The sequence below is a fragment of the Coregonus lavaretus genome, assembly GCF_964263955.1.
Source record: "Coregonus lavaretus genome assembly, chromosome: 9".
Lineage (NCBI taxonomy): Eukaryota > Metazoa > Chordata > Actinopteri > Salmoniformes > Salmonidae > Coregonus > Coregonus lavaretus.
Genome location: NC_139996.1, coordinates 2,052,512 through 2,073,323, shown reverse-complemented (window position 1 = coordinate 2,073,323; position 20,812 = coordinate 2,052,512). Strand labels below are relative to the sequence as shown.

General features: G+C 42.9%; 1 protein-coding gene across 1 annotated transcript; it reads left to right on the top strand.

The window, feature by feature from the left end:
* Positions 1-6,798: 6,798 nt before the first annotated feature.
* LOC311134812 (NLR family CARD domain-containing protein 3-like) lies at positions 6,799-20,589 on the top strand. The gene is made up of 9 exons (XM_084168594.1): positions 6,799-6,920; positions 7,050-7,278; positions 7,712-9,467; positions 11,375-11,548; positions 13,577-13,750; positions 15,575-15,631; positions 17,188-17,361; positions 17,785-17,831; positions 18,362-20,589. Exons 2-9 carry the CDS (start codon positions 7,068-7,070, stop codon positions 18,883-18,885), a joined length of 3,117 nt encoding a protein of 1,038 aa, XP_084024720.1. The 5' UTR covers positions 6,799-6,920; positions 7,050-7,067; the 3' UTR covers positions 18,886-20,589.
* The last annotated feature ends 223 nt before the right edge of the window (positions 20,590-20,812 follow it).

Genomic DNA, 20,812 nt, shown 5'->3' with positions numbered 1-20,812 from the left:
CGTTGAGTAAAGTCTGTTGGACGAAGCTTCTGTGTCCTGCGCTTGACTCCTACACCACATCCACATCAGCATTCTGACAGTGTGTGTGTGTCTGTCAGTGAGTGTGTGTCACACTGATTGCCTAGTCACTTTTACCCCTACCTACATGTACATATTACCTCAACTACCTGGTACCCTGCACATTGACTCAGTACTGGTACTCCTTATAGCCTCATTATTGTTATTTTAATGTGTTACTATTTCCTTTTTTTATTTAGCTAATTTTGTTACTTTTTAACTGCATTGTTGGGAAATGGCTCGTAAGTAAGCATTTCACGGTAAAGTGTACCCCTTTTGTATTCGGCGCATGTGACAAATACAATTTAATTTGATTTAATTTGAAGCTCATGCGTAAAAACATGTCATCAGGTCAAACGGTCGTCTCACGCCGTATTGCGCATGTGCAGGCCGTCAAATCAAAGGCACTCCTTCCATATAAAGTTGTTTTTGACTAACATGAAAACGTGTCAGTTTGTCACTTTCACGAGGTTGGAGTAATAATGTGTTGAACTACTGAAGACAGAACATTTAGAAAATGAACAAATCAATCAAACCAAATGTGATTTGTCACATGCGCCGAATACAACATGTGTAGACCTTACAGTGAAATGCTTACTGACGAGCCCTTAACCAACAATGCAGAGTTTTTAAAAAAGTAACTAAGAAAAATTGTTTTGCTAAATAAACCAACAACTAAGGAAGTCATTTTTACTTCTTTGACTTCTCAAACCCTAAACCCTAGCCTGGTCTGCTTAATATGAGTACCCAATTATAATTTTTTACATCCGCAGTTGTCACAAAGTGCTTATATAGAAATTCAGTCTAAAACCCAAAGAGCAAGCAATGCAGATGTAGAAGCACAGTGGCTAGGAAAAACTCCCTAGAAAGGCAGGAACCTAGGAAGAAACCTAGAGAGGAACCAGGCTCTGAGGGGTGGCCAGTCCTCTACTGGCTGTACTGGGTAGAGAGGAACCAGGCTCTGAGGGGTGGCCAGTCCTCTTCTGGCTGTACTGGGTAGAGAGGAACCAGGCTCTGAGGGGTGGCCAGTCCTCTTCTGGCTGTACTGGGTAGAGAGGAACCAGGCTCTGAGGGGTGGCCAGTCCTCTACTGGCTGTACTGGGTAGAGAGGAACCAGGCTCTGAGGGCTGGCCAGTCCCCTTCTGGCTGTACTGGGTAGAGAGGAACCAGGCTCTGAGGGGTGGCCAGTCCTCTACTGGCTGTACTGGGTAGAGAGGAACCAGGCTCTGAGGGGTGGCCAGTCCTCTACTGGCTGTACTGGGTAGAGAGGAACCAGGCTCTGAGGGGTGGCCAGTCCTCTACTGGCTGTACTGGGTAGACCAGAGGAACCAGGCTCTGAGGGGTGGCCAGTCCTCTTCTGGCTGTACTGGGTGGAGAGGAACCAGGCTCTGAGGGGTGGCCAGTACTCTTCTGGCTGTACTGGGTAGAGGGGAACCAGGCTCTGAGGGGTGGCCAGTCCTCTTCTGGCTGTACTGGGTGGAGAGGAACCAGGCTCTGAGGGGTGACCAGTCCTCTACTGGCTGTACTGGGTAGAGAGCAACCAGGCTCTGAGGGGTGGCCAGTCCTCTTCTGGCTGTACTGGGTAGAGAGCAACCAGGCTCTGAGGGGTGGCCAGTCCTGTACTGGCTGTACTGGGTAGAGAGGAACCAGGCTCTGAGGGGTGGCCAGTCCTCTTCTGGCTGTACTGGGTGGAGAGGAACCAGGCTCTGAGGGGTGACCAGTCCTCTACTGGCTGTACTGGGTAGAGAGCAACCAGGCTCTGAGGGGTGGCCAGTCCTCTTCTGGCTGTGCTGGGTGGAGATTATAAGAGTATATGGCCATTAAGGACAGATCGTTCTTCAAGATTTTAAAATGTTCATAGATGACCAGCAGGGTCAAATAATAATCACTGTGGTTATAGAGGGTGCAACAGGTCAGCACCTCAGGAGTAAATGTCAGTTGGCTTTTCATAGCTGAGCATTCAGAGGTCGAGACAGCAGGTGTGGTAGGGAGAGAGAGAGATGGTCGAAACAGCAGGTTCGGGACAAGGTCGCACGTCTGGTGAACAGGTCAGAGTTCCATATCCGCAGGCAGAACAGTAGAAACTGGATCAGTGCAGAGAGACGGATAAACCATGTGATTATATATTTAGCAGAGATCTTCTGTGTATAAAGTCACGCGGAAGGGCAAAAAAGCATCTAACGACTCACTCAGCTGTTCTGTGTGGTCTGAGGCAGGTGTTGGATTACGACCGTTTTCAAGTGCAACGTTAATAACGATGTTTTTGGAAACAGCTCAGAGATTTAACAATGCTCCTAGAAGATTCTAATGATGAACTTGGCCTTAAAATGATTTTGGGAATCCAGACCCTGGATAAAATACATCTGCTAAATGTCAAATGTAAATGTTTTACATACAGATCTCAGATTACTGTATTGAATTACTTTTTTAAAATATTTAAATATTGATGTCACAAGTGTATCATTTGTACAGTTCTTTATTAAAAAAGTAGTTATTTGTTACATTTAACTGTGTAAAATGAATCAGTACTACTTGTTTCTCTGAGAGTGAGGCAGATATATAGCATTTTGCAAAAAACCATTTGTCTCTCTGAAATGAAGCCATTAAGTGATCGATTTTAAACAAACACATGTCTGTCATTGAAAACCCCCCATGCCATGATTAGATAGTGAAAAAACACAACCATTTATTTGATAATTTCTTTAAACAATAGAAGTTAATTTACGAACATTTCTGAAAATGGATATATAGCGTTTTGGAATGAAACTCTTCCTCTGTTTCCCCATCTGAACTCAGAGTAGATGAGAGATGTAATGTTTGTCTCTGTTGTGTTGAAGTCCAATCAAGCAGGAGAGACCAGCCTCCCCTGTACCCAGCTGTGTGTCCATGAAGAGTGACCAGTCTATGGGTCGTCCTATATACTTCAGAGAGGGAGACTTTTGTACTGAACAAAGGTAAGAAGAACTCATGGGTCATGGTCAGTGAGTTAAACAACACTGTCTCTAGTCATTTCTCCTCTCCCATTTTCCCATTTATTTTTGTTGTTGTCATAATCCATTGGCGAATCCTTTTTTCCATTTTCATAGTCCTAAAACAATATTAAACAAACACTACATTCCATCCCTGTGTGTGTGTGTGTGTGTGTGTGTGTGTGTGTGTGTGTGTGTATGTGTGTGTGTGTCACGGTTTCGGCCGAGGCTGCTCCTCCTCCTTACTCGGGCAGGCTTCGGCGGTCGTCGTCCCCGGAGTACTAGCTGCCACCGCTGTATGTTATCGATGTTTGTTTGGTTTTGTCTTCCTTGTTCACCTGTTTCCGTTTAGTGTTCATTATTGTCCCCTATAAGTTTCTCGTTTTGTTTGTCGTGTGTTGTGTGTAATTGTTCCTTCTGTCAGTAGGTGCCGTTTATTTTGCTCCATTGTTTTACAGATTTGCGTAATCTGTATGTATTTTGGTGTTTTGCGCACTGTGCATAATCGCCCGCCTCCGGGTTAGTAGAGGCCCGTTCGTTTGTATTTTTGTCGTTGAGTAAAGTCTGTTGGACGAAGCTTCTGTGTCCTGCGCTTGACTCCTACACCACATCCACATCAGCATTCTGACAGTGTGTGTGTGTCTGTCAGTGAGTGTGTGTCATACTGATTGCCTAGTCACTTTTACCCCTACCTACATGTACATATTACCTCAACTACCTGGTACCCTGCACATTGACTCAGTACTGGTACTCCTTATAGCCTCATTATTGTTATTTTAATGTGTTACTATTTCCTTTTTTTATTTAGCTAATTTTGTTACTTTTTAACTGCATTGTTGGGAAATGGCTCGTAAATATGCATTTCACGGTAAAGTGTACCCCTTTTGTATTCGGCGCATGTGACAAATACAATTTAATTTGATTTAATTTGAAGCTCATGCGTAAAAACATGTCATCAGGTCAAACGGTCGTCTCACGCCGTATTGCGCATGTGCAGGCCGTCAAATCAAAGGCACTCCTTCCATATAAAGTTGTTTTTGACTAACATGAAAACGTGTCAGTTTGTCACTTTCACGAGGTTGGAGTAATAATGTGTTGAACTACTGAAGACAGAACATTTAGAAAATGAACAAATCAATCAAACCAAATGTGATTTGTCACATGCGCCGAATACAACATGTGTAGACCTTACAGTGAAATGCTTACTGACGAGCCCTTAACCAACAATGCAGAGTTTTTAAAAAAGTAACTAAGAAAAATTGTTTTGCTAAATAAACCAACAACTAAGGAAGTCATTTTTACTTCTTTGACTTCTCAAACCCTAAACCCTAGCCTGGTCTGCTTAATATGAGTACCCAATTATAATATTTTACATCCGCAGTTGTCACAAAGTGCTTATATAGAAATTCAGTCTAAAACCCAAAGAGCAAGCAATGCAGATGTAGAAGCACAGTGGCTAGGAAAAACTCCCTAGAAAGGCAGGAACCTAGGAAGAAACCTAGAGAGGAACCAGGCTCTGAGGGGTGGCCAGTCCTCTTCTGGCTGTACTGGGTGGAGAGGAACCAGGCTCTGAGGGGTGGCCAGTCCTCTACTGGCTGTACTGGGTAGAGAGGAACCAGGCTCTGAGGGGTGGCCAGTCCTCTACTGGCTGTACTGGGTAGAGAGGAACCAGGCTCTGAGGGCTGGCCAGTCCCCTTCTGGCTGTACTGGGTAGAGAGGAACCAGGCTCTGAGGGGTGGCCAGTCCTCTACTGGCTGTACTGGGTAGAGAGGAACCAGGCTCTGAGGGCTGGCCAGTCCCCTTCTGGCTGTACTGGGTAGAGAGGAACCAGGCTCTGAGGGGTGGCCAGTCCCCTTCTGGCTGTACTGGGTAGAGAGGAACCAGGCTCTGAGGGGTGGCCAGTCCTCTACTGGCTGTACTGGGTAGAGAGGAACCAGGCTCTGAGGGGTGGCCAGTCCTCTACTGGCTGTACTGGGTAGAGAGGAACCAGGCTCTGAGGGGTGGCCAGTCCTCTTCTGGCTGTACTGGGTGGAGAGGAACCAGGCTCTGAGGGGTGGCCAGTCCTCTACTGGCTGTACTGGGTAGAGAGGAACCAGGCTCTGAGGGGTGGCCAGTCCTCTTCTGGCTGTACTGGGTAGAGGGGAACCAGGCTCTGAGGGGTGACCAGTCCCCTTCTGGCTGTACTGGGTAGAGAGGAACCAGGCTCTGAGGGGTGGCCAGTCCTCTACTGGCTGTACTGGGTAGAGAGGAACCAGGCTCTGAGGGGTGGCCAGTCCCCTTCTGGCTGTACTGGGTGGAGAGGAACCAGGCTCTGAGGGGTGGCCAGTCCTCTACTGTCTGTGCTGGGTGGAGATTATAAGAGTATATGGCCATTAAGGACAGATCGTTCTTCAAGATTTTAAAATGTTCATAGATGACCAGCAGGGTCAAATAATAATCACTGTGGTTATAGAGGGTGCAACAGGTCAGCACCTCAGGAGTAAATGTCAGTTGGCTTTTCATAGCTGAGCATTCAGAGGTCGAGACAGCAGGTGTGGTAGGGAGAGAGAGAGATGGTCGAAACAGCAGGTTCGGGACAAGGTCGCACGTCTGGTGAACAGGTCAGAGTTCCATATCCGCAGGCAGAACAGTAGAAACTGGATCAGTGCAGAGAGACGGATAAACCATGTGATTCTATGTTTAGCAGAGATCTTCTGTGTATAAAGTCACGCGGAAGGGCAAAAAAGCATCTAACGGCTCACTCAGCTGTTCTACGAGTGGTCTGAGGCAGGTGTTGGATTACGACCGTTTTCAAGTGCAACGTTAATAACGATGTTTTTGGAAACAGCTCAGAGATTTAACAATGCTCCTAGAAGATTCTAATGATGAACTTGGCCTTAAAATGATTTTGGGAATCCAGACCCTGGATAAAATACATCTGCTAAATGTCAAATGTAAATGTTTTACATACAGATCTCAGATTACTGTATTGAATTACTTTTTTAAAATATTTAAATATTGATGTCACAAGTGTATCATTTGTACAGTTCTTTATTAAAAAAGTAGTTATTTGTTACATTTAACTGTGTAAAATCTATCAGTACTACTTGTTTCTCTGAGAGTGAGGCAGATATATAGCATTTTGAAAAAAACCATTTGTCTCTCTGAAATGAAGCCATTAAGTGATCGATTTTAAACAAACACATGTCTGTCATTGAAAACCCCCCATGCCATGATTAGATAGTGAAAAAACACAACCATTTATTTGATAATTTCTTTAAACAATAGAAGTTAATTTACGAACATTTCTGAAAATGGATATATAGCGTTTTGGAATGAAACTCTTCCTCTGTTTCCCCATCTGAACTCAGAGTAGATGAGAGATGTAATGTTTGTCTCTGTTGTGTTGAAGTCCAATCAAGCAGGAGAGACCAGCCTCCCCTGTACCCAGCTGTGTGTCCATGAAGAGTGATCAGTCTATGGGTCGTCCTATATACTTCAGAGAGGGAGACTTTTGTACTGAACAAAGGTAAGAAGAACTCATGGGTCATGGTCAGTGAGTTAAACAACACTGTCTCTAGTCATTTCTCCTCTCCCATTTTCCCATTTATTTTTGTTGTTTTCATAATCCATTGGCGAATCATTTTTTCCATTTTCATAGTCCTAAAACAATATTAAACAAACACTACATTCCCTCCCTGTGTGTGTGTGTGTGTGTGTGTGTGTGTGTGTGTGTGTGGGTGTGTGTGTGTGTGTGTGTGTGTGTGTGTGTGTGTGTGTGTGTGTGCACTCCCTGGATGAGGAAATGTAATCTCATGTTTTGTCCCCAGAAACCAACAGGAGAGATCAGAGTCAGAGATTCTCAGTGGTCAGTCTTCCCAGAGTCATCAAACAGACCTGGCCTCCATATTCAGTGTATGTGGTCCTGTTATGCACATTTGTTTTTGTTTTCCTCAAATAAAGTTGATCTGTCAATCATTCATTCATGTGTTCATAAGAAAGCATTTCTTCTCTTGCTTAACTTATTTACTTTATTTATTTCAGTTGCTTGAAGAGAATATTATGACATTTGTGAAGAACGAGCTGAAGATGTTCAAGAGGATTCTTAGTCCAGAACTCCCAGAAGGCTTTGAGAGTCAGAAGCAGGATAAGGAAGTGGTGGATGCTGAAGATGAAAAGCAGGAGAGCAGTGCCAGAGAGGGGGCTCTGAAGATCACACTGCACGTCCTGAGGAAAATGAACCAGAAGGAGCTTGCTGACACACTGGAGAAAAGTAAGAGCTGTCTGCCTCATGTTGAATGCTGTTTTATAACAAACATTTAGAAGTTGTAGCTAAAGTACAGTTAAAGTAGCTGTGTAACTCAATGATATTGTAGCAGCCTTAACACAACACCTAGTGACCTCATCAAGTAGCAGCAGGGATGTGTTGTGGTGATTAATTTAGACAGAGAAGAGGAGAGAGAGGAGAGAGAGAGAGAGAGACAACATTAATGATGCCATCAATAATACGAATAATAATAATCATAATGATAATCATAGAATCAGTCACTCCAGTGTGGAATGCATTATGAAAACATTTACACATTTATACTGTCAGTTAAGAGAATAAATGATTATAATTTACAACTTTATAACACAGTCTTACAATACTGTAGGCATTAAAACAGACATAATATTAATATCCTCTGTGTTATTTCTTAATTCAGATGAGCTTGCTATGATTTGCCAACGTGAACTCAAATCTAATCTAAAGAAGAAGTTTCAATCTGTATTTGAGGGGATCGCTAAACAAGGAAACCCAACACTTCTCAATAAGATCTACACAGAGCTCTACATCACAGAGGGTGGAACAGGAGAGGTCAATAATGAACATGAGTTGAGACAGATTGAGACAACAACCAGGAAACAAGCAAGACCAGAGACTGCAATCAAATGTAACGACATCTTCAAACCCTTAACTGGACAAGACAAACTTATCAGAACTGTGCTGACAAATGGAGTCTCTGGCATTGGAAAAACAGTCTCTGTGCAGAAGTTCATTCTAGACTGGGCTGAAGGAAAAGCAAATCAGGATGTCCAATTTGTATTTTCATTCCCTTTTCGGGAGCTGAATTTGATGAAAGGGGAAAAACACACTTTGATTGAACTTCTCAATCACTTCTCAATGGAAACCAAAGAATCAAGAATCTCCAACTACGATAAGTACAAAGTTCTGTTCATCTTTGATGGTCTGGATGAGTGCCGACTGCCCCTAGACTTCCAGAAGAACAAGATTTGTTGTGACGTCACAGAGTCAATCTCAGTGGATGTTCTGCTGACAAATCTCATCAAGGGAAATCTGCTTCCCTCTGCTCTCCTCTGGATAACTACCCGACCTGCAGCAGCCAATCAGATCCCTTCAGGGTGTGTTGACCAGGTGACAGAGGTACGAGGGTTCAATGACCCACAGAAGGAGGAGTACTTCAGGAAGAGATTCAGTGATGAGGACCTGGCCAGCAGAATCATCTCACACATAAAGACATCAAGGAGCCTCCACATCATGTGCCACATTCCAGTCTTCTGTTGGATTTCTGCAATAGTCCTTGAACACATGCTGAAACATAAGAGAGAAGAGATGCCCAAGACTCTGACTGAGATGTACTCACACCTTGTGGAGTTTCATACCAAACAGAAGAATGAAAAGTATCTTGGGAATGAAGAGACAGGTCCACACTGGAATGAAGAGATCATTCTGTCACTGGGAAAACTGGCTTTTCAACAGCTTGTGAATGGCAATCTGATCTTCTGTGAAGAAGACCTGAAGGAGGCTGGCATTGATGTCAATGAAGCCTCAGTGTACTCAGGATTTTGCACACAGATCTTTAAAGAGGAATGTGTGCTTTACGAGGACAAGGTGTACTGCTTCGTGCATCTGAGCATTCAGGAGTTTCTGGCTGCTGTATATGTGTTCCTCTCATTCATCAACAACAATGAGAATCTAATGGCCGAACCGCAAGTTACTGAAGTTACTGTCTACAAGAGTGCTGTGGATAAAGCCTTACAAAGTGAGACAGGAAACCTGGACCTTTTCCTCCGCTTCCTTCTGGGCCTCTCACTGGAGTCCAATCAGAAGCACTTACGAGGTCTACTGACAAAGACAAGAAGCAGCTCACAGAGCCATGAAGAAACAGTCAAGTACATCAAGGAGAAGATCAGGGAGAATCCCTCTCCAGAGAGGTGCATCAATCTGTTCCACTGTCTGAATGAACTGAATGACCATTCTCTAGTGGAGGAGATCCAAAGCTTCCTGAGATCAGGAAGTCTCTCAGAAGCCAAACTGTCACCTGCACAGTGGTCAGCTCTGGTCTTTGTGTTGCTGACTTCAGAAAAGGAGCTGGATGTGTTTGACCCGAAGAAATACTCAAGATCAGAGGAAGGTCTTCTGAGGCTGTTGCCAGTGGTCAAAGCCTCCAGAGCTGCTCTGTGAGTACATAACATGACATTTAAGTACTAATCATCAGGAAGAAATATTCAGTTTAGAGAAATATATGTATTATAATTTGTATATCATATATCATATTAAATTGAAAAGCTTGCTGAATCAGTGCATTGGTGTTCACATTAGTATAACAATATGACCATGCAATTCTAGGAGACGAAAGATGAATCTACAGTGGGGGAAAAAAAGTATTTAGTCAGCCACCAATTGTGCAAGTTCTCCCACTTAAAAAGATGAGAGAGGCCTGTAATTTTCATCATAGGTACACGTCAACTATGACAGACAAAATGAGAAAAAAAAATCCAGTAAATCACATTGTAGGATTTCTAATGAATTTATTTGCAAATTATGGTAGAAAATAAGTATTTGGTCAATAACAAAAGTTTCTCAATACTTTGTTATATACTCTTTGTTGGCAATGACACAGGTCAAACGTTTTCTGTAAGTCTTCACAAGGTTTTCACACACTGTTGCTGGTATTTTGGCCCATTCCTCCATGCAGATCTCCTCTAGAGCAGTGATGTTTTGGGGCTGTCGCTGGGCAACACAGACTTTCAACTCCCTCCAAAGATTTTCTATTGGGTTGAGATCTGGAGACTGGCTAGGCCACTCCAGGACCTTGAAATGCTTCTTACGAAGCCACTCCTTCGTTGCCCGGGCGGTGTGTTCGGGATCATTGTCATGCTGAAAGACCCAGCCACGTTTCATCTTCAATACCCTTGCTGATGGAAGGAGGTTTTCACTCAAAATCTCACAATACATGGCCCCATTAATTATTTCCTTTACACGGATCAGTCGTCCTGGTCCCTTTGCAGAAAAACAGCCCCAAAGCATGATGTTTCCACCCCCATGCTTCACAGTAGGTATGGTGTTCTTTGGATGCAACTCAGCATTCTTTGTCCTCCAAACACGACGAGTTGAGTTTTTACCAAAAAGTTCTATTTTGGTTTCATCTGACCATATGACATTCTCCCAATCCTCTTCTGGATCATCCAAATGCACTCTAGCAAACTTCAGACAGGCCTGGACATGTACTGGCTTAAGCAGGGGGACACGTCTGGCACTGCAGGATTTGAGTCCCTGGCGGCGTGGTGTGTTACTGATGGTAGGCTTTGTTACTTTGGTCCCAGCTCTCTGCAGGTTATTCACTAGGTCCCCCCGTGTGGTTCTGGGATTTTTGCTCACCGTTCTTGTGAACCGTTCTTGTGATCATTTTGACCCCACGGGGTGAGATCTTACGTTGAGCCCCAGATCGAGGGAGATTATCAGTGGTCTTGTATGTCTTCCATTTCCTAATAATTGCTCCCACAGTTGATTTCTTCAAACCAAGCTGCTTACCTATTGCAGATTCAGTCTTCCCAGCCTGGTGCAGGTCTACAATTTTGTTTCTGGTGTCATTTGACAGCTCTTTGGTCTTGGCCATAGTCGAGTTTGGAGTGTGACTGTTTGAGGTTGTGGACAGGTGTCTTTTATACTGATAACAAGTTCAAACAGGTGCCATTAATACAGGTAACGAGTGGAGGACAGAGGAGCCTCTTAAAGAAGAAGTTACAGGTCTGTGAGAGCCAGAAATCTTGCTTGTTTGTAGGTGACCAAATACTTATTTTCCACCATAATTTGCAAATAAAATCATTGAAAATCCTACAATGTGATTTTCTGGATTTTTTTTCTCAATTTGTCTGTCATAGTTGACGTGTACATATGATGAAAATTACAGGCCTCATCTTTTTAAGTGGGAGAACTTGCACAATTGGTGGCTGACTAAATACTTTTTTCCCCCACTGTATATTTTGTTTAAGAGAATAAACCAAATGCATCTGCCATTGTCCTTCTACACTACTGGTGTTAAATTAACAGTGTGTTTGTGAAATCATGATAATTTCTTTGTCAGGCTGTCATTCTGTGGACTCACAGAGGAAGGCTGTGCTTCTCTGGTCTCAGCTCTGAAGTCAAACCCCTCACACCTGAGAGAGCTGGATCTGAGTAACAATGTCCTGATGGATTCAGGAGTGAAGCTGCTCTCTGCTGTACTGGGGGATCCCCACTGTAAACTGGAGACTCTGAGGTCAGTATTCCTGTATTTGTATTTATTAAGGATACCCATTTGCTGCTGCCAAGGCAGCAGCTACTCTTCCTGGGGTCCTGCAACATTAAGGCAGTTATGTACAATTTAAATATGACATGACATTATATTTCATAACACTTTACCCAATACATTTAGTGTGTTCCCTCAGGCCACTACTCCACTATCACATATTTACAATCCAACATCCATGTGTACGTGTGTGTAGAGTGAGTGTCTATATGTATGTGTGTATGTGCCTGTGTGTGTGTGTGTCTCTTCACAGTCCCCGCTGTTCCACAAGGTGTATTTTTAACTATTTTTGAAATCTGATTCTACTGCTTGATTCAGTTACCTGATGTGGAATAGAGTTCCATGTAGTCATGGCTCTATGTAGTACTGTGCGCCTCCCATAGTCTGTTCTGGACTTGGGGACTGTGAAGAGACCTCTGGTGGCATGTCTTGTGGGGTATGCATGGGTGTCCAAGCTGTGTGCCAGTATTCCAAACAGACAGCTCGGTACATTCAGCTCGTCGACAACTCTCACAAAAACAAGCAGTGATGATGTCAATCTCTCTTCCACTCTGAGCCAGGAGAGACTGACATGCATGTCATCACTGTTGGCTCTCCGTGTACTTTTAAGGGCCAGCCGTGCTGCCCTGTTCTTAACCAACTGCAATTTCCCCAAGTCCCTCTTTGTGGCACCTGACCACACCACTGAACAGTAGTCTAGGTGCGACAAAACTAGGGCCTGTAGGACCTGCCTTGTTGATAGTGTTGTTAAGAAGGCAGAGCAGCGCTTAATTATGGACATACTTCTCCCCATCTTAGCTACTGCTGTATCAAAATGCTTTGACCATGACAGTCTACAATCCAGGGTTACTCCAAGCAGTTTAGTCACCTCTACTTGCTCAATTTCCACATTATTCATTACGAGATGTAGTTGAGGTTTAGGGTTTAGTGAATGATTTGACCCAAATACAATGCTTTTAGTTTAGGAAATATTCGGGACTAACTTATTCCTTGCCACCCATTCTGAAACTAACTGCAACTCTTTGTTAAGTGTTGCAGTTATTTCAGTTGCTGTAGTAGCTGACGTGTATAGTGTTGAGTCATCCGCATACATAGACACACTGGCTTTACTCAAGGCCATTGGCATGTCATTAGTAAAGATTGAAACAAGTAAGGGGCCTAGACAGCTGCCCTGGGGAATTCCTGATTCTACCTGGATTATGTTGGAGGCTTCCATTAAAGAACACCCTCTGTGTTCTGATAGACAGGTAACTCTTTATCCACAATATAGTAAGGGGTGTAAAGCCATAACACATACATTTTTCCAGCAACAGACTATGATCGATAATGTCAAAAGCCGCATTGAAGTTTAACAAAACTTCCCCCACAATCTTTTTATCATCAATTTCTCTCAGCCAATAATCAGTCATTTGTGTAAGTGCTGTGCTTGTTGAATGTTCTTCTCTATAAGCATGCTGAAAGTTTGTTGTCAATTTGTTTATAGTAAAATAGCATTGTATCTGGTCAAACACCATTTTTTCCAATAGTTTACTAAGGATTGGTAACAGGCTGATTGGTCGGCTGTTTGAGCCAGTAAAGGGGGCTTTACTATTCTTAGGTAGTTGGTCAACAAGTGATAACTGTTCACCAGATCCACATGTGTTTACCAGGCACACATAGTCCACACCATATGTGTTTGGACAGTGAAGCGTAGTGTTTTAAATTTGGTGCTATGCTCCAGCATTTTGGATTTGAGATAGAATGTTTCATATTAGGCGACAGAACAGAATGTCACCTTTTATTTGAGGTTAATGGTGAGAGGTTAGTATGTTTTGTTGTAGCCTCTGTAACTTTCTCACTCATTATTATTCATGATTCATTCATGATCTTTCTCAATCATGGCATCATCAGGATTACTTTTAGTAGTGTTTAGAAACATGTTATCTACTCACTCAGAAAGAAAACTACTCAACGCCAAAGAATAGCATTGTGGTTTTAATATGATTTGACTCTTTGCAGGCTGTCAGGCTGTCTAGTCACAGAGGAAGGCTGTCCTTCTCTGGTCTCAGCTCTGAAGTCAAACCGCTCACACCTGAGAGAGCTGCATCTGAGTAACAATGACCTGAAGGATTCAGGAGTGAAGCTGCTCTCTGCTGGACTGGGGAATCCCCACTGTAAACTGGAGACTCTGAGGTCAGTATTCCTGTATCACTCAATGAACACACACACACTGGACACACACACACACTGGACAAACACAATGATTAATTGAGTAGTGTTTAGAAACATGTTATCTACTGTTAATAATGATACATTAATTCATTTATATACAGTACCAGTCAAACGTTTGGACACACCTACTCATTCAAGGGTTTTTCTTTATTTTTATTATTTTTTACATTGTAGAATAATAGTGAAGACATCAAAACTATGAAATAATAAATATGGAATCATGTAGTAACCAAAAAAGTGTTAAACAAATCAAAATATAGTTTATATTTGAAATTCTTCAAATAGCCACCCTTTGCCTTGATGACAGCTTTGCACACTCTTGGCATTCTCTCATCCAGCTTCACCTGGAATGCTTTTCCAACAGTCTTGAAGGAGTTCCCACATATGCTGAGCACTTGTTGGCTGCTTTTCCTTCACTTTGCCGTCCAACTCATCCTAAACCATCTCAATTGGGTTGAGGTCGGGTGATTATGGAGGCCAGGTCATCTGATGCAGCACTCAATCACTCTCCTTACACAGCCTGGAGGTGTGTTGGGTCATGTTGTCCTGTTGAAAAACAAATGATAGTCCCACTAAGCCCAAACCAGATGGGATGGCGTATCGCTGCAGAATGCTGTGGTAGCCATGCTGGTTAAGTGTGCCTTGAATTCAAAACAAATCAAAGACAGTGTCACAGGCAAAGCACCCCCACACTATAACACCTCCATGCTTTACGGTGGGAACTACACATGCGGAGATCATCCGTTCACCCACACCGCTTCTCACAAAGACACGGCGGTTGGAACCAAAAATCTCCAATTTGGACTCCAGACCAAAGGACAAATGTCCACCGGTGTTATGTCCATTGCTCGTGTTTGTTGGCCCAAGCAGGTCTCTTCTTCTTATTGGTGTCCTTTAGTAGTGATTTCTTTGCAGCAATTCGACCATGAAGGCCTGATTCACACAGTTCCCTCTGAACAGTTGATGTTGAGATGTGTCTGTGACTTGAATTCTGTGAAGCATTTATTTGGCCCGCAATTTCTGAGGCTGGTAACTCTTATATCCTCTGGAGCAGAGGTAACTTAGGAACTTCCATTCCTGTGGCGGTCCTCATGAGAGCCAGTTTCATCATAGTGCTTGATGTTTTTTGTGACTTTACTTGAAGAAACTTTCAAAGTTCTTGAAATGTTCTGTATTGACTGACCTTCATGTCTTAATGTAATGATGAACTGTCATTTCTCTTTTCTTATTTGAGCTGTTCTTGCCATAATGTGGACTTGGTCTTTTCCAAATAGGGCTATCTTCTGTATACCCCCCTACCTTGTCACAACACAACTGATTGGCTCAAACACATTAAGAAGGAAAGAAATTCCACAAATTAACTTTTAAGAAGGCACACCTGTTAATTGAAATGCATTCCAGGTGACTACCTCATGAAGCTGGTTGAGAGAATGCCAAGAGTGTGCAAAGCTGTCATCAAGGCCAAGGGTCTATTTGAAGAATCTGAAAGATAACATATATTTTGATTTGTTTAACACTTCTTTGGTTACTACATGATTCCATATTTGTTATTTCATAGTTTTGATGTCTTCACTATTATTCTAAAATAGTTTTAATAAATGTTTTAAAAACTTGAATGAGTTGGTGTGTTCAAACATTTTACTGGTAGTGTATATATACATATATGAATAGATATGGCAGGTTTCAGGACTCTGATGTATCTGAAAATGTTGAATAAATATACTGCCACTATTTTCACCACCAAAGAATAGCAGTGTGGTTTTAATATGATTTGACTATTTGCAGGCTGTCAGGCTGTCTAGTCACAGAGGAAGGCTGTGCTTCTCTGGTCTCAGCTCTGAAGTCAAACCCCTCACACCTGAGAGAGCTGGATCTGAGTAACAATGACCTGAAGGATTCAGGAGTGAAGCTGCTCTCTGCTGGACTGGGGAATCCCCACTGTAAACTGGAGACTCTGAGGTCAGTATTCCTGTAGTTGGTAAACAAGTGATAACTGTTCACCAGATCCACATGTGTTTACCAGGCACACATAGTCCACACCATATGTGTTTGGACAGTGAAGCTTAGTGTTTTTAATTGGGCGCTATGCTCCAGCATTTTGGATTTGAGATAGAATGTTTCATATTAGGCGACAGTATATAATGTCACCTTTTATTTGAGGATATTTTCAGACATATCTGTGTTACTGTTTAGAAATGAAAGCACTTTATGTATCTAGTTCTCCCATTTGAAAAAGTCGTAATAATTTGGACATATTCACTTATATTGTGTTAAAGTAGTCATAAGTTTAGTATTTGGTCCCATATTCCTTACCCACAGTGATTACATCAAGCCTGTGATTCTACAAACTTGTTGAATGCATTTGCAGTTTGTCTTGGTTGTGTTTTGGATGATGTTTTCCCCAATAGAAACTGAATGGTTAATAATGTCCTGTCATTTTGGAGTCACTTCACTTGTATTGTCAGGAAGAATAGAAGATGTTTCTGAACACTTCTGCATTCATGTGGATGCTACCATGATTATGAATAATCATGAATGAATCGTGAATGATGATGAATGAGAAAGTTACAGAGGAACAAGGATCATACCCCATCTGTTATTGGTAATGGTGAGAGGTTAGCTGTTTTGTTGTAGCCTCTGTAACTTTCTCACTCATTATTATTCATGATTCATTCATGATTTTTCTTAATCATGACATCATCAGGATTAATTTAGTAGTGTTTAGAAACATGTTATCTACTCACTTAGACAGAAGATTAATCCAGTCATCATCCACCATTCAGTTACTATTGGGCAAAACATAACCCAAAACACAACCAAAACAAACTGCAAATGCAACCAACGAGTTTGGGACCAAATACTAAACTTTGGACTACTTTAATACACTATATGTGAATTGGTCAGAATACTTATGACTTCTTCAAATGGGGGGACTAGATACATAAAGACTTTCATTTCTAAACGGTGAAACTGATATGTATGAAAATACCCTCAAATAAAAGGTGACATTATATACTGTCACCTCATATGAAACATTTGATCTCAAATCCAAAATGCTGGAGTACAGAGCCACATTTAAAATGTTAGCTTCACTGTCAAAATAGATATGGTGTGGACTGTATACGCAATACAATCTAAATCTGATACCTCACTGTCTATCTTTTGACTGATACTGCTTTTTAAACTGGTCTGGTCAGTCTACTCAAATATTTGTACTATAAATGTTTCTCTCTACAAGCAATATTATGATAATTTCTAATAATGATACATTCATTTATGAATAGATATGTCAGGTTTCAGGACACTGATATATCTGAACATGTTGAAACAATATACTGCCACTATTTTCACCACCAAAGAATAGCAGTGTGATTTTAATATGATTTGACTCTTTGCAGGCTGTCAGGCTGTCTAGTCACAGAGGAAGGCTGTGCTTCTCTGGTCTCAGCTCTGAAGTCAAACCCCTCACACCTGAGAGAGCTGGACCTGAGCTACAATCACCCAGGAGACTCAGGAGTCAGACTGCTCTATGCTGGACTGGAGGATCCACACTGCAGACTGGAGAAACTCAAGTATGTAGAGGGTTTATGTCAATGTTCATATCAGACATGTTGGAGTTATCAGGCTAGTTAAGACAAACATTCTGACCACCACTTGGACTAAGTTATATGCTGACTGTGTGTGTGTGTGTGTGTCCAGTGTGTGTGTGTGTGTGTGTCCAGTGTGTGTGTGTGTGTGTGAGAGTGTGTGAGTGTGTGTGTGTGTGTGTGTGTGTGTGTGAGTGTGTGAGTGTGTGAGTATGTGTGTGTGTGTGTGTGTGTGTGTGTGTGTGTGTGTGTGTGTGTGTGTGTGTGTGTGTGTGTGTGTGTGTGTGTGTGTGTGTGTGTGTGTGTGTGTGTGTGTGTGTGTGTGTGTGTGTGTGTGTGTGTGTGTGTGTGTGTGTGAGTTCATGTGTATCCCTCAATGACTGTCTGTTCTTCTGCTTACCGCTACAGTGTGGAACATGGTGGAGAGAACACAATGAAACCTGGACTTAGAAAATGTGAGTGTTGACTGCTGTGAAGAATATGACTAAGAATACGTTTTAATTCAAGTGAAGTCAAAGTCAAAGACCACCATCATTACTTACTTGGTCATATTAAATATCAGCTGTAGTTCTACAGAAGCACAAATCAGGGACACCAAAGTTTACAAAGAGTTGCTTTGACAATGTGTGTGTGTGTGTGTGTGTGTGTGGCGTGTTCCTGTTAAAATAGAAATGTGTGTGTGTGTTCATGAAGGTGTGTGTGTGTCCAGTGTGTGTGTGTTCATGATGTGTGTGTGTGTGTGTGTTTGTTCAGGACGTGTGGCCAGTGTGTGTGTGTGTGTGTGTGTGTGTGTAATTAAAGGGAATAAGTGTGTTTTATATTACCATACAGTATAACATATGATCATTCAACAAGTCTCAAGTTACCTTAACTTCTCCTTTTGATACCTAGAAACATCTACATTAAATGAATTAGTGAAAAGTGAGATAACATTCTAATGTGAATGATGATGATTTCTAATATTGTGTCTGGTTTCATCCATCAGATGTCTGTGATCTCACACTGGACCTAAACACAGTAAACAGACGCCTCTCTCTGTCTGAGGAGAACAGAAAGGTGACATGTAAGATAGAGGAGCAGCCGTATCCTGATCACCCAGAGAGATTTGAGATCTGGAGACAGGTGCTGTGTAGAGAGGGTCTGACTGGGCGCTGTTACTGGGAGGTAGAGTGGAGTGGGAAATGGGTTGATGTAGGAGTGACATATAAAGGAATCAGCAGGAAAGGAAGGGATGGTGACTGTAGGATTGGATGTAATGACAAGTCCTGGAGTCTGACATGCTTTGACGACAGTTACTCTGCTTGTCACAATAATAAGTCCACTACCATAAAGGTCCCCTCCTCCAGCCCCCACAGAGTAGGAGTGTATCTGGACTGGCCAGCCGGCACTCTGTCCTTCTACAGAGTCTCCTCTGACACACTGACCCACCTGAACACATTCTACACCACATTCACTGAGCCCCTCTATCCAGGGTTTAGAGTTCAGGTTGACTCCTCAGTGTCCCTGTGAATAATAACCATGGTAACACTGACACACACACACACACTGGAGACACACACACACACACACACAAACACACTGGGAACAAACACACAGTGAACATACACTGGAAACACACAAACCCACACACACACACGCACACTAGACACATACTGAACACACACACACTGGACACACACACACACACACACACTGGACACACACTGAACACACACACACGCTGGACACACACACACACTGGACACACACACTGAACACTCACACAAACACTGGACACACACACACACACACACACACACACACACACTGGACACACACACACACTGGACACACACACACACACTGGACACACACACTGAACACACACACTGGACACACACACTGGACACACACACACACATACTGAACACACACACACGCACTGAACACAAACACACACTGGGGACACACACACACTGGACACACACACACACACACACACACACACACACACACACACACACACACTGGACACACACACACACTGAACAAACACCCACTGGACACACCCACACACATACTGGACACAAACACACACACACACACACACACACACACACACACACACACACACACACACACACACACACACACACACACTGGACACATACACACTGAACACACACACACACACACACATACACACACACACACTGGACACACACACACACTGAACACACACACACTGGACACACACACACACACTGAACACAAACACACTGAACACACACACACACTGGGGACACACACACACTGAACACACACACACACACACACACACACACACACACACACACTGAACACACACACACACACACACACACACACACACTGGACACACACACACATACTGGACACACACACAAACTGGACAGACACACACACTGAACAAACACCCACTGGACACACACACACACATACTGGACACACACACACACACACACTGGACACACACACACACACACACACTAGACACACACACACACACACACTGGACACACACACACTGGACACATACACACTGAACACACACACACACACACACACACACACACACACACACACACACACACACTGGACACAAACACACTGGACACACACACACACACACACTGGACACACACACACTGGACACACACACTGGACACACACACAAACAGTGGACACACACACACACACACTGGACACACACACTGGACACATGTCCACGTTCTGGATTTTGATGAAAGGAAATCCCATATAGCCTACTGGACAGGACTTTGTTATGGCATCTTCTGTTTGGGTGTCTCAGGTCAGGTCTGAGCCATGATCAGAATGTGTCTCTGTGTCTATTTCCAGCCCTGCCATTTCTACCTGTCCTGATCTAGTGTTTCACCCCTGACCTCCTCACACCGTCTCACTGTCCATGTCTGCTTTTAGCTCCCACCTCTACTTCACTGTGTTATAATGGACCTTATGCTTGTTATGTCACCTCTGTAACCAGTTATCAAACATACTGACCTTTCTGACCCTATCCCATGGCCCTACTTTCTACAACTGAACATTTAAATTCCTCTATGAGTTTTTTTTTGTATCCATTTACTTATGTATGTATTTGTTGTATATTGGGGTTGTGCCGCAGAGCATCATGGGGGTTTGTATGTGTTGAGATGATCACATTCCGGATAAATGGTTGAACTGATTCCTGTCTCCCGTCTCATCATTATTGAATTGTTATACAGACGTGGTTATGAAACCCACGAGACATAACAAAAGATTGGTGATGAGTAAGTCTGAATCTACAGGAACTATTCTGTCTGGAAGAAGTGGGTTTTTACAACTGTTTAAAACTGTTATTTTCTGTGGTCCAGTCTAGGCTATTGTTAGCACAGTGTATTGATAGCAGAGGCAAGTGCTT

Excerpts from the sequence above, each read along its gene's own strand:
- LOC311134812 (XM_084168594.1), top strand. The coding sequence starts at position 7,068 with ATGACATTTGTGAAGAACGAGCTGAAGATGTTCAAGAGGATTCTTAGT. Across the intron at positions 11,549-13,576 it reads TGTAAACTGGAGACTCTGAG|GCTGTCAGGCTGTCTAGTCA; the intron begins GTCAGTATTCCT and ends GACTCTTTGCAG. Across the intron at positions 15,632-17,187 it reads TCTCTGGTCTCAGCTCTGAA|GCTGTCAGGCTGTCTAGTCA; the intron begins GTCAAACCCCTC and ends GACTCTTTGCAG.